Here is a 12485-nt window from a genome sequence, read left to right on the forward strand (position 1 = left end):
AGTCAAGTCCAGATATTCCGATCGTCACCCTTTCCAACCCGCCCGCCCCGCCCATCCACCTGGTCATCCACATGTGCGGCCATCATCTAACCCCGAAACCATGGCATGAAAAATGCATTTCCTAAATATCCATGCGTTTACGAGAGCTTTGCATACAACTTGAGGCGACCGGCCGTGCGACCACTGTTGCGGCGGTCCATGGTCGAGTTGGGCGTGTCGGGGGCCGGCAGTCCCACAATCTCGTACTTGACAGTCACGCGGCCGTTCACGTCCTTCTTGGCGCCAGCCTGCATTTCCAGGACCGTCTCCATGACGGGCGTGTTGATGTCGAGCGGTAAAAAGGCCGACCCGACCAGGTCGTCCGAGAGCATGCTCTTATCGAAGACCGTGATCAAGCACCGCGACGTGTCGGGTTTCCACTCAAACGTAAACGTTTCCTTGTACGCAACGTGCGTGCCCGTCTTGGCCGACGTCTTCTGCACCTTTCCGCCAATGTCGACGGCCACAAACGGCGTTATGTTGGCATTGCGTCCAAACAAGTTCTTCAGCGGCGTCAGGTCCGACACGTCCAAGATGGTCACCATCACTTGGAGGTTCTTCGACGCTTTCTGGGACGACATCTTGGCTTGCAAAAAGTACTCGCGCTCCATGCGCGGCACCTCGACCGAGATCAGCGACGGATCGACGCCAAAATGTTTGTCCACGTTGGATGCGGTGGGGGTCGACACGTTTTGCGTCACCCACTGACTTAGTGGCGACGCAGCCTGCGGCGGCGTAAAATCCTGCTTCAACTCGTCCAGAGACATCTCGAGCTTCCCAATCTCCTCTTCAAATGAGGTAAAGTTGTCCTTGACGACAAACTTGATGCGCTTCGTGTTGGGCTTGAGTTCGGTGCGAAACTTGGCGTGCCATTCAGGGTTGCTCGACCCGAACAGGACCTTGGTATGAAATACCTTGGTGTCGTCCAAGTACACATAACACACGGCATTGCACTTGCCGGCGTTCGCAGCCAACAAACCACTCGCCGAAATGATCTCCAAGTCGAGCTGCGACGTCTCAGTGCGTGGCACGAGCTTCTTGTTTTCAAACTTCAATTCCTTGCGGCGACGTCCGTGGAATGGCACCACGTCTTCCAGATTCTCCGACGCTTCCTGGGCCAACGCGTGTGTGGTTTGCGTCACACCCTTCAGCACCACAACGACCGGACCCGCGAGCCCTTGGACAGTCCCCTGAACGAGCCCGCCAACGCCACCAGAGATGGCGCCTTCGATTGGTTTGGTGAAGACGCCGGCCACTCCCTTGCCAAAGTTCTTGGCAAAGTTGATGCTGCCATCCAAAATGTTGTCGTGGTCCTTGTCCGACGAGATGACTTGGCGCGTGTCCGTCACGTCCGACACTTCGTCCATGAACTTGTCCAGACTGCCAGTGACCTTGGACACAAACCCCGTCGCCGAAGTCGCCACCGTCTTGCCCAGAATCTTGACGCCTTCGCCACGCGTCTTCGAGTCACCAGTCAGTTCGTCGCCCGTCACTTTTAGGAACGAAATGATGCCACTGCCAATGTCCCCAACCACCCCCACAGGGTTCCCCAGTAAATCCATCGACCCCACGAGCTTGTATGCTTGAACAACGACTTCGCGCGTGTAATTCTGGACAAGTTGCGACTGCAAGCGCGACTGGGTCGTAAAGCAATGGCGCTTCGTGATCGGAGCAAAACGAAATGTCGGCGACCCACTAATCTTGGAGCCCAAAATGCCAACCAACTGATTCAGGGCGTTCACAAGCCACGAACGAGACTGGAGCGGTCGGGTCAAGTCATCCTTTTGAATTTGCATCTCCAGTTGGAATTCCGTTTCTTGGATCGTAAACTTTTCAAAGTACATCAAGTCGGACGACTTGGTCGCGATGGGCTCGGGGGCAGTCAGCGGCTTCGAGTTCAAGTCCAAAGCGAGCTTTTCTTGCGAAACGACTTGAGACCCAGACAAGAGCAGTGGCTCCAACAGGTTGAGCAGCTTGAACAGGTACTCCAACTCGAGTTTCACCGACAGAGGCTGGAGCGAGATGTCCATCAGCTTGAGGATGCCGTACGCCTCGGACAAACTCTCAATGCGCTCAATCACCAACTTGAAGCAAGGAACGTCCGCATCTCCATTGAATCCACTGTTGACGGGGTTCATCACGACGGGGAAATGCGCCCCTGCAAGCATGTTGTCCACCTGGAAGTGAAACACAGACACTTCCCACTCCAACGACTGCGGCTTGGTACGAACTTGAATGTTCTCCATCGAAACGTACAACACTTCCTGGGGGTACCCATCCAAGACGCTCACGCCAAACCCAGCCAACCGAACGTCAATCGACGTTGCGTGCCACGCCGTCGTCAGGGCAGCATTCGCCGGCACTTGCTTGCGCAGGGCGTCCAGCTGCTGTAACTTGGCATCGACAATGCGCAAGACTCGCGTGGTGCCGACCGGAACGACTTCGAGGCGGCACTTGGACTGCCCATCCAATATCCCCAGCAGGTTCGACGACTTGACTTTGCCAACCGTGTCGATGTCGACAGTGTACTTTTGGTTCTGGATCACTACTTCCAGCTTGTGATCGTTCACAAAGGCCAAATCCCATGCAAAATCGTAGCGCTGGCCGCGGCCTAGAGTCACGTTGCCTTGCTTCTGTTCAGCTTGGCGAAGCGACACTGGAAACATCGAAAAGTTCTCCACGCGGTACGGCGGAGAGCTCGACGCATCGCTCAGGACAACGTACACATGAGTGCCCAGCATTTGGATCGCCGCCTTCACAATGTACTCTCGCTTGCGAGTAGTGCACTTGAGTGGGAAGTACACGTCACCGACTATGTTGACAGAGATCACTGACGACCACACCGAGCTGCCCTGCATCGCCATACTCAAGTACTTTTGACACTTGAACAACGGCTCCTTGTTGAGTTGCTTGAACGGGTACACTGCTCCGTTGATATGACTGTTGAGCGCAAACACATCCAGCGACGACAGTAGCTTGTCGTTCATGATTTGGTCGCTGTCGCTCGTGGCAAACGACCGGAATTGAACGTCAAATGGCGTGTGATTTTGAACAATGTAGCGCGGACTCAACGACAGAGCAACGGATCCATCAAAGAAGCCCATCAACCCGGCAATGTCGACACCAAACACGTGCGATCCACTGTAAATTTCACCGTTTGTTTGGACGGCCGACACGTTGATAGGGTCCGACCACGGCGACTGCGCGTTCAATTGGGAGAACACCGACGGTTGCGAGTGGTCGTTCGAGTGCAGTGACTCCCAGGACGGCGGCAGGACGTCTCCAGAGCTGACAGGACGGAAGCTCAGGCGGTTCTTTGGCATGGCGAGCATGATGGGTTGGTTGAATACTGGATGGAGGTTGAGGGTGGCGGGTACTTTGCTACCTTCGTCGTCCGGCAGGCGAAACTCGAGTCCCAACGCAGTCTTGTTGTAAACCCAATACGGCGCCGAGAACTTGACTACACGGGGCTTGTCAGGCACGCTGATGCGTTGGACGTTCACCGACAAATTCGCCTCCAAGTCGCACTTTTCAGCGGGGGTGGTAAAGATTTCAACTCGAGAATTGATCACCATAAGCATCGCTTTCGACCAGCTCGACTTCGTGTCGTTGTGGACCAAACGAACTGCCATGTACCCAGGAGTTTGACCAGACACCCCAGGGACTTCGCCATAACAGCCCGATTTGACTTTGAACGTGGCCGTCGACTCGTGCAACTTTTGTTCAATGGTCGCCATGTCGTACTTGACGCCCTTCTCCATGCGGTACTCCATAAAGACATATTCGAGCTCGTAGGGCAAGGCGTTCTGGACGACGAGCGGGGCGTACACGGCAATTTCCCACTGAATCATGTTGTCAGCCATGACATGGCGGTAGAGGTGGACGCAAGGGTTGAGAACTTTGACGAGTTTGGACGAACGACGTTGGTCTTGGATCGGCACAATTGTTCCTTTGCGGAGGGAATGGGTCGACGTGCTCTTGACGATAGTTCGCTGCTCGTCCGAAGGAGCTTCCAGGAGCATGTCGTTCGTCAACTTGACGCTAGTGTTCCACGACTCTCCATTGACCGGACGCACGTACAATTCTGTGTCGCCCATAAAGACAGAGATGGGCAGTGCCAGTCGCTCGTGGGCAGGAATCAAAGTCACCTTGTCGTTTTGCGAAGTAAACCCAGTCAAATGGATCAAAAACTTCAACTCCACGTCCAACAGGCTTTGGTTTGTCACGTACACGTTCGACTTGAGAGTCACCGACCCGTCGTTCGGGTCGTCGAAGCGGCAGTTGGCAATCAGCGAAATTGCATGGCCAGTCGAAGTCTCCTTCACGACAATTTCTTGAGGACCAAAACGCGGCAACGAAATACCAGACTTTGACCCCCACTCAGGAATGTCCAGCGTACAATTGTCGCGCGATGGCCACTGGATCGGAGTCACGGAACGAGGCGACAGCTCTATCTCCCTTTCGTCTGCACCAAATTTCAACGACACGCCAGTCAAGTTTGTAATTTGAAAAGGCAACTGGCCCTTTCGCTTTTGGACTTTCGGCGCATCTTCAATGACCAGTGTTCCCGACATAATTTCAGGCAGGATCTTGAGCAACTGCAGCAGCGACGACGACAAGTTGATTTGGAACAGGCGCTCGGCTTCTCCCCAATAGTGGAAACCTTCCGAACCCCTCTTGCTCAGTGCTCCCATCGAGAACACCCACGGCTCAATGATGTACTCCATGGCACACGACAGATCACTGTAGCACTCAGCAGATACGTGAAAGCCTATACACGACATGTAAGATACACTGCGCATCGCGTAGCATACAATCCATACCCATGGTTCCGGCCCACTCCGAGTTGACCGCATTGACGTCGTACACCGTCACCCCAATGTCAGACGCCATGTTGAATTGACAGGTCACACTGTCGATGACAAACTTGGCTCGGCGTGCTTCGATGGGCAAACTAGCGTCAACCATTTCCACACGCAAGTTGCCCAGGCTCATGTTGGTGGCAACAATCAAACGGGCCAACGCGGTTGTGGAGACAATCTGCTGGGGGGTCACTTCTTCGTGCTTGACCTCTTGGCTCATCATTAGCTTTCCGGCCGACTCGAATTCGACCAAACCACCAGTCAAATTGTCTCGCTTCACACTCCAAGACAAGTCGCCTTCGTCTTGAAGCATCGGCTGGATGATGACTTGCCAGCATTGCTGGGCGGCGTCAAAGTTCTGCAGCAAACGCACAAGCTTCTTCTGCAAGAGTTGGGGGACTTGGCTGTTGCACGATGTCTTTTCAGCACCCGTTTCAGACGTATACACATTCCAAAATTGTACTGAGTTTTCCCGTGCGATTCGCAAGAAATACCCGTGCCAGTCGACAATCGAATCGCGCTGCTCAAATGGCATGATCTTGCCAAAGCGAGTTTGGACCGTGTCCAAGCAATCGTATTCGCCCGCAAACAAGTCCAGGTACCCCCTGACGTGTTCAACGTTCATGGTTTCGACCAAAAAGTGCTTGAATTCGTCGAAGTCGATCGTGCCACTGCCATCCTTGTCAATGTGATTGAAGATGGCCGTACTGAGTTCTTGGAGCTCCGACAGCAGGAGCTTGTCGTGGACAATGGCACGTTGCAGCAGCAATTGTAGCTCATCCACCTCGATGCTCTTGGTGCCATCCACATCGATCTCTTCAAACTGCGCTTGTGCATGGTCCTGCAAATCCAATCAGTTGAAAATCAATACAGGCGCTCAAACCGTACCAATCGTTTCTTAATCTGGAGTTCCATTTCCGCTTCTCTTGCCGCGGCCTCGATTTCCAATCGCTTCTGGCGCTGCTCTGCCGTGGACGTTTCGATCTTGCTCAGGTTTGTCAAGGCGCTCCAAAAAATGGCAAAGTTCAACTGGGAAAACGAGAGCGAAATGTCGGGGATTTTCACGGCAAGTCCCTGTTTGAACTGTGGCCGGGTCAAGTCCTGCCCGACAGCTTGGGTGCGTTTCTCGTCGTCGTTCAACAGTTTGAGGTCGTAGTCAGTCATGATCGTCATGGGCGTCAAGAGCGATTCGGCAGACGGCGGCGAAAAGATGGTCGGGAACCCCGTCGTCTCTTCGGGGGCCTGGTACAACCGAGGTGACAGCGCTGTGTCCGAAATGGCAACTGAAATCCGCTCATGAGTCAGATCGCTGTCAATATCAAGAACCACCGTCATCGTGCATTCGAGCAATGAGCCAGTGTGTTCGACCACCGGTGGAATGAGAAAAATGCTCAGGTCCATCACTCGAATATTGATGTCGTAGAGCGCCCCGCCAAGGATGGAGCACGAACTGATGTCGCGGAGGTTGGACGGAATCGCATTGGTTTGACTCGCCACGATCGCTGTCGACGTTGTTGCTCCAGTGTCTTGCGCGGCAGTCTTGGCTGCTTGAGCTCCCATTTGCAATCGATCCAGATACAACAGGAAATGCTCCAGCGGATCCTTCGCAGCGTACAGTGACATGTTTTCCAAGTTCAAGTCGACGTCCATGTGGCCATTTCGGAATTGTTTTAAGTGACCAAACAACAGCGGTTGCACCGTCGCGTGCGAGATCAACTGGGACCGCTGGCATTCCATCGACGGACAGTCCGTTGTGAGCTGGATGTTGCGGATGCCATACGTCAACTCCAAGCTCAGGTCTTCCACGAGGCGCGTCTTGACAGTCATGTACACGTTGCTCATCACCATGTCACCAATTGGTTCGGCCAAATTGCCGTCGAAAAACTTGATGTCCCACTGGTCGACTTGAATGGCAATGTCCTTTCCCAGGAAGGAAGCAGCGTCGTTTGCAAGCTTCTCGTGGAGGTGCTCGAAGTCCACTGAGTCTTGCCCGGCGGACCGGAGCATGACCCCCCACTTCATGATGTTCTGGCGCAGCTTGAGGATTGCCGACAACGTGAGGGATTTCTCCAGCTCCGTAATGGTTTCGTTGGGCTCGACTGCGTTGGCCTTGGGGTCCCACTTGAAAGCTTCGATGTACCGATGGGTGTCTTCCGTAGAGAGGTTCGACAGCGATGCTTCAACTTGTTTTCCCTCCAATTGCTCCAGCAGGGCACAGTACTTGAGGTAGCAAATGTAAAATCGCATCAACGACGTGTACAAATCTGGGCTGAGCGTCATGAGCATAGATTGGGGGTCCAACTTGACGCCCAGAATCTTCTGGGGCAAAGGTCGGGGCGAATACATGACTTCGTACACGTCAGGCATGTTCAGATCCAAGTTTAGAGATGGAAAGCTGAGGATGCGGGTGTCGCCAATTACAATTCCGAGGTTCTTGAACACCATTGCGCGGTTTGTCTTGAGAGTTTCTTCGCTGGGAGTGCATCGCATGACCCAATCGTCTGCGACGAGCTTCAACGACGTCGCAGGTGTCGCAGGCTCGTTACCAACAAACGAAAATGTCAGTTTGTTCACAGACAACTCCATCGTTTCGACAATTGAACGAGTCAATTTCTGCGTCCACGTGGGAGCAACTTGGGGACCGGATGGTTGGAATCGACCTATGTAGTCGAGCACAAGTTGCGTAGCAGTGTTCGCCTGCGACAGCTTGTTCTCGATGGCGCGCTTGAGGTATTCTTCGTGGTCCTTCTCAAAGGAATCGTCAATTTTACCTTCAATGTGGAAGTCGGTGATCTGGATGGGCATGCGGTAGGAGTAAACTCCGTTGGCACCGAAAAACGCCGGTAATTGCAGACGCATTCTTGTGATCGTCACTTTGGTAAATTCCACAGGGCCGGGGAGGGAGAACCGAAGGGAAGAGAGGTAGCTTGGCTGCACCGAGATGTTTTCAATCGTGACGGTGCCCTCGAGCACGTTGTAGAACACCTTCACGAATGCCTCGACATAATTCTTCGCGCCGCTCGCCACTGCCGAGCTCAGCAGAGGACCTATGATGGCCTTGGCCAAGGGGGGCACCACACACACAGACGCGATCAGTGCTGTGATGCCAAGGAATATGAAGCCCATATCGTACGACATATGCAGACAGCCGCGCGAGTCTTCGTGACGACAGCCCGTTGGCAAAATGAACAGGACGATTCCGATTTTCATGGATTTTCTTCCCCACGTGAACCGGACATTTTATCCGGACAACAGGTTTAACGGTGTCGGGTGATTTGCAATACACGTTGAATTCAATGTTGCGGTGCAGTCCAGAATAAAACGCATCGTTCGAATGAATAAAACGGCTCTCACCTGGAGCAGTCTCATGTCCGGATATTTTTATCCGTACTGCGCAGAAAACGGACGTCAAACGGTTTTCATGAGCAATGTAGGAATCATTTATACCTTTTCGCAAATCGATTTAAATGAATTCTTTTCTATTCCACCCTGGCCAATGAAACTGCTCCAATTACCATGTCAACCAAAGTCAAATTCGAGAGATTGAACCAGCGACGCGCGAGTCGTCGGACGCATGACAGTCCTGGATGACATTCGGATGCTTCTGCATTCGATATGCCATGCTCCTCTGAAGAATACACTCGAGGAGCATATTGAGTACATCAAAGGTGTTCAAAAGCAAGCCTGTGCGATCTTATCTGTGTTGGACGCGGCCTCGTCCAGCGACAGATCGGACAACATGAGCGACACAATGAGTCTGCTGTCCTTGGATCCTAGTGTCACCTTTGAGCAAACGATGACCACAGATCTGGATGTCGCCGTACTACATGCCTCGCCCTTTCTGTTGCGTCTTCCAGACAAGCGCTACGTTCCTCTGCCCGAGCTCAACATCAAACAGGAGCAACACCGCCTGCATCGCATCTTCGCCGACTCGAACCGCGCACTGCGCACCGTCCATGGCGTGATGTCGGTGGATTCTTTGCGGAAGGTTTTGGATCGAAACGTGACGGTACTGCATTTCAGTGGCCACGGAGGTGGAGCAAACGAAGCGGACCAGGACTTCCTCGTGTTCGAGGACTGCAATGCGACTGGACTGGGCCACCTCATCGACTCCACCACACTACAGTCGATTCTTTGCAGTGGTCTGCCTACACCATCCCTGAAGCTCGTCTTCGTGTCGTCCTGCCACTCGCGCCAAGTTGGCGAAGTCTTCCTCCGCGCAGGCGTCCAGCACGTGGTGTGCGTCAAACAAAACGAAAAGATCCTGGACGAAGTCAGCATCATCTTCTCACAAGCCTTTTACCACGCGATTCTACACGGGAAAACAGTGCCCCAGGCGTTCGCCATCGCCCAGACTCGCGTCAGTGCCGAGACAACCAACCAATACAAAGTCGAGAGCGGCAAGTTCGTGCTCCTTCAGCGATGCAGGTGCGATGCTCTGGAGCGCCAAGACGACTGCAAGTGCGTCTTCGAGCCTCTATTTTTTGACGTTCCCCATGGCAAGTTCTTTAACTTGCAGCTCCATAATGCTCAGAAGAAGTACATGCTTCCAGCACTGCCCCCGATTGTCCTTGGTCGTGAAATGGAGCTCCACACATTGGCCATGTTGGTTCATGCCCCTGGCGGCCTCGTAACCGTTCGTGGCGCCCCAGGTATGCTTCCATCCGTTAGCTATGCAGGACCTCAGTGTGAATTCAGGCATTGGGAAGAGCACGGTAGCTCTCAAAGTCGCCCATTTCATGCATGAGCGTCAAGTGTTTGAGGATGGGGTGGTCTTTTGCAACGTTCGCGGCCTCACGACCGTTGAATCACTCGAAGCATCCATCCGATCCACTCTTTTGGCTGAGGATTCGATGAACGTGAACGCCCCTTTGCACACTTTACTCCATCATACTCTGGTTATCATCGACCACGTTGACGACACTTGCCGCGGACCGTTTCGAAGCTTTTTGGTCAGTCTCCTGTCGCAGTCCCCACGTGCGAAATTTGTCGTGACGTCGACTCAGGTTCGCCTCGCATTCTTGCTTGCAGAGAGAAAGGATTGACAAGACACTCTAGGCACTGGACATGACGGACGAGAAGGTCGTCGAGCTGCACCGCCTCGCGCCTTCCCAAGCGGCCCGTTTGTTTCTGAAGAAAGCTCCTCGTGCATGCCACCGACTCGACTTTCCCGAAGAAATCACTAAGCCGCTCGATGTTGAATTGACGCACCATCCCCTCTTAGCATACCTTGATGGCCATCCCCAGGCTATCGCTCTCTGTGCATCGCTCCTACAAGACAAAACATTACCCGAACTGACCCACGCAATCTGTTCCCAAACCACGTCCCTTCCTCCACTTATGACATCGCTCCAAGTCGCCATCTCGTCGTTGTCCGACCCAGACACAATGCGCTTCTTCGCGTTGCAAGGATACCTTCCTGCTGGCGCTCTCGCTTCGGACTACCGCGCGATGTTTGACCGGGATTGGGAGCGCCATGCGTCTGTCCTTTGCCGGTACTCGCTTCTGCAGAAGCAGCATCACTTCCCCATCAAGTGCACGCCGCGACAAAAGGACATCCACCACGAAGCGCTCTTGGCCGCTTTGCAGGACTACGACAAATACGTCAGTGGCACAACGCGGACCATGCGGCCGGCCATGGAACGGAGCCGATCGTCCGTGGAAGAGTCGCTCCAGAAGACAATCTCACACGCCCACCTCCAGAGTTTGTCCATATTGTTTTCAACATTTCCGTTCATCACGAGCTACGCTCGGCGGTGGGTGCGCGCTCCAGATGCCATTCGATGGACAGCCCATTTTGCCAAGTCGATGCGGTGGACACACCAGTACATCGGGACGTTTTCGTCCTTTTCAAACGCCGCGTATTTGATTCTAGACATTCATGAGGCCAATGCGTGGAATTGCATAGAGCGCTACGAGCAAGGCAGCAACGACATGCCCAGCAACCTACCCACCGAACCAACCTCCGAACATGAGAGCTCGGATAGCCCAAATCAAGCTACGCCGGACGAAACATCGACTGGCCCATCTGGCGAAAAACCACCCCTTCGAAAGAAGAAGCGACAGCCCAAGTGGGCTTCAGCAACAGCTTCTCTCGCATGCTACTTCGCCCACACATTGTTCCTGGCAGGCCGACACGAAGGCGCATGTCGAGCCGTGAAAAGCGGACTTGATATCGCCAAAGCTCATGGTCTCAAGACTGTTCAAGCAAACTTGACGAAGCTGTGGGCAACAATCTTAGTCCAAGAAAAAAAGGTGGAGGAGGCCAAAGTTCAGTTCGGCCTCGCGCTGTTACTGTATAGAGCTGGGGACAACAAGATTGGCCAGGCATCAACGTTGACTGGCATTGGGATGGTGCATTCCCGCCAAGGCAACTTGCGGGCAGCCCACTCTAGTTTTACAAAAGCCCTCGCCTTGTACGAGTGGAGCAATCACGTCCTTGGACAACTCAACTGCCACCAGCGGCTCGGCCACCTCGAGAAGAAGTTGAAAATGGGAGATGAAGTTGAATTGACCCAACATTATGCTGCCAGCAGGCGTTTGCAAGGCGACTTGAACAACAAGAAAGAAGACGAGCTTGTGCGGTGGGTGGGTCACGAAATGAGTTTGTTGCTGGAAATATCGGTGGATATAACAAAAAGACTTCCGTCCAAGATCAGAACCGACGACGGGAAGCAACATGACGACGAAGACGTCAGCAGCTTTGCGCGGCGGAAGAGCTACGACAGTACCCGCCGGCGACCCATCGGTGGTGCCAAGATCTTCCTTTGATTCGACGTCTTCGTTGCCACACCAGGGTATAATGGTGATACAAACGAATGTGTGGATCACGACATTCATGGAAAGTCAGGCTTCTAAGAGCATGCTCTTTCATCAAGTTTGTTCGTGCATACGGGCTCCTATTCACTAGCGACGAGATGAGAATGCCTCTGATAACCTATTTACTACGACTGATGTAAGTCGCAAGCGAAAATCAAGTTTGTATCAAGCTACGATCGTCAAGCACGACTTGTTTGTGTTGTCTGCGTGGCCGACAATCATCATCGAGGAACCAATGGCCATAATTTGTTCAAATCAACACAAAATCATCTCAAATTTCGTATGTGGACAATATTATGCATAACACACAAGGATCTATCAATAGATTTCTCCAAAACCAAGTAATCTTTGAGATATACTCGAACAAAAATTACAAAAAATTGTCATTTTCAACTGTGGAACTTAAAGCCCTTCCATAACAAATATATACCCGTAACCGAGCGATATAAATAGTCGAAGTTTTACTAGAAACAGCTGGTGCAAGCAAATCCCTGAGCAGTTGACGCAAGGTCATTTTGCAACCTACGCAATGAACAAGTCCGGGGTTGAACAAGTCGTTGCTTTTGTCAAGTCTGAGCGCCCACGTGCCCTTACAAAGGATGAAAGGCTCGACATTTTGCGACTTTATGCCTTTCTCCGTCACGCTGCGGTCACATATGTTGACGTCCAGGTCGGTCGAATACTCGGTCACAGCGAAATAACCGTAAAATAAGTCTGGCGTGATTACATGCTCGAAATGTCTGTTGTTGTTACTCCACTTCCCGG

General features: G+C 52.9%; 2 protein-coding genes across 2 annotated transcripts; one reads left to right on the top strand and one right to left on the bottom strand.

Annotated features, from left to right (window-relative positions):
- Positions 1 to 101: 101 nt before the first annotated feature.
- H310_09371 (hypothetical protein) lies at positions 102 to 8096 on the bottom strand. Its single transcript, XM_008875427.1, has 3 exons — positions 5790 to 8096; positions 4863 to 5742; positions 102 to 4810 (listed from the first exon to the last, which is right to left on the bottom strand). Exons 1-3 carry the CDS (start codon positions 8037 to 8039, stop codon positions 138 to 140), a joined length of 7803 nt encoding a protein of 2600 aa, XP_008873649.1. The 5' UTR covers positions 8040 to 8096; the 3' UTR covers positions 102 to 137.
- A 379-nt stretch (positions 8097 to 8475) lies between these two features.
- Positions 8476 to 11781, top strand: H310_09372 (hypothetical protein; the record flags this gene model as incomplete). Its single annotated transcript, XM_008875428.1, has 3 exons — positions 8476 to 9553; positions 9600 to 9907; positions 9960 to 11781. The coding sequence occupies 3 exons, from the start codon at positions 8476 to 8478 to the stop codon at positions 11670 to 11672; spliced, it is 3099 nt and encodes a 1032-aa protein (XP_008873650.1). The 3' UTR covers positions 11673 to 11781.
- Positions 11782 to 12485: the final 704 nt, after the last annotated feature.

The sequence above is a fragment of the Aphanomyces invadans genome (assembly GCF_000520115.1).
Source record: "Aphanomyces invadans strain NJM9701 unplaced genomic scaffold supercont1.20, whole genome shotgun sequence".
Taxonomy (NCBI): Eukaryota; Oomycota; class Saprolegniomycetes; order Saprolegniales; family Verrucalvaceae; genus Aphanomyces; species Aphanomyces invadans.

Coding starts and splice junctions, on each gene's coding strand:
- H310_09371 (XM_008875427.1), bottom strand. CDS start 8,039: ATGTCGTACGATATGGGCTTCATATTCCTTGGCATCACAGCACTGATC. Junction 5,743..5,789: donor TCCAGATTAAGAAACGATTG/GTACGGTTTGAG, acceptor TTGGATTTGCAG/GACCATGCACAAGCGCAGTT. Junction 4,811..4,862: donor GGAGTGGGCCGGAACCATGG/GTATGGATTGTA, acceptor TGTCGTGTATAG/GCTTTCACGTATCTGCTGAG.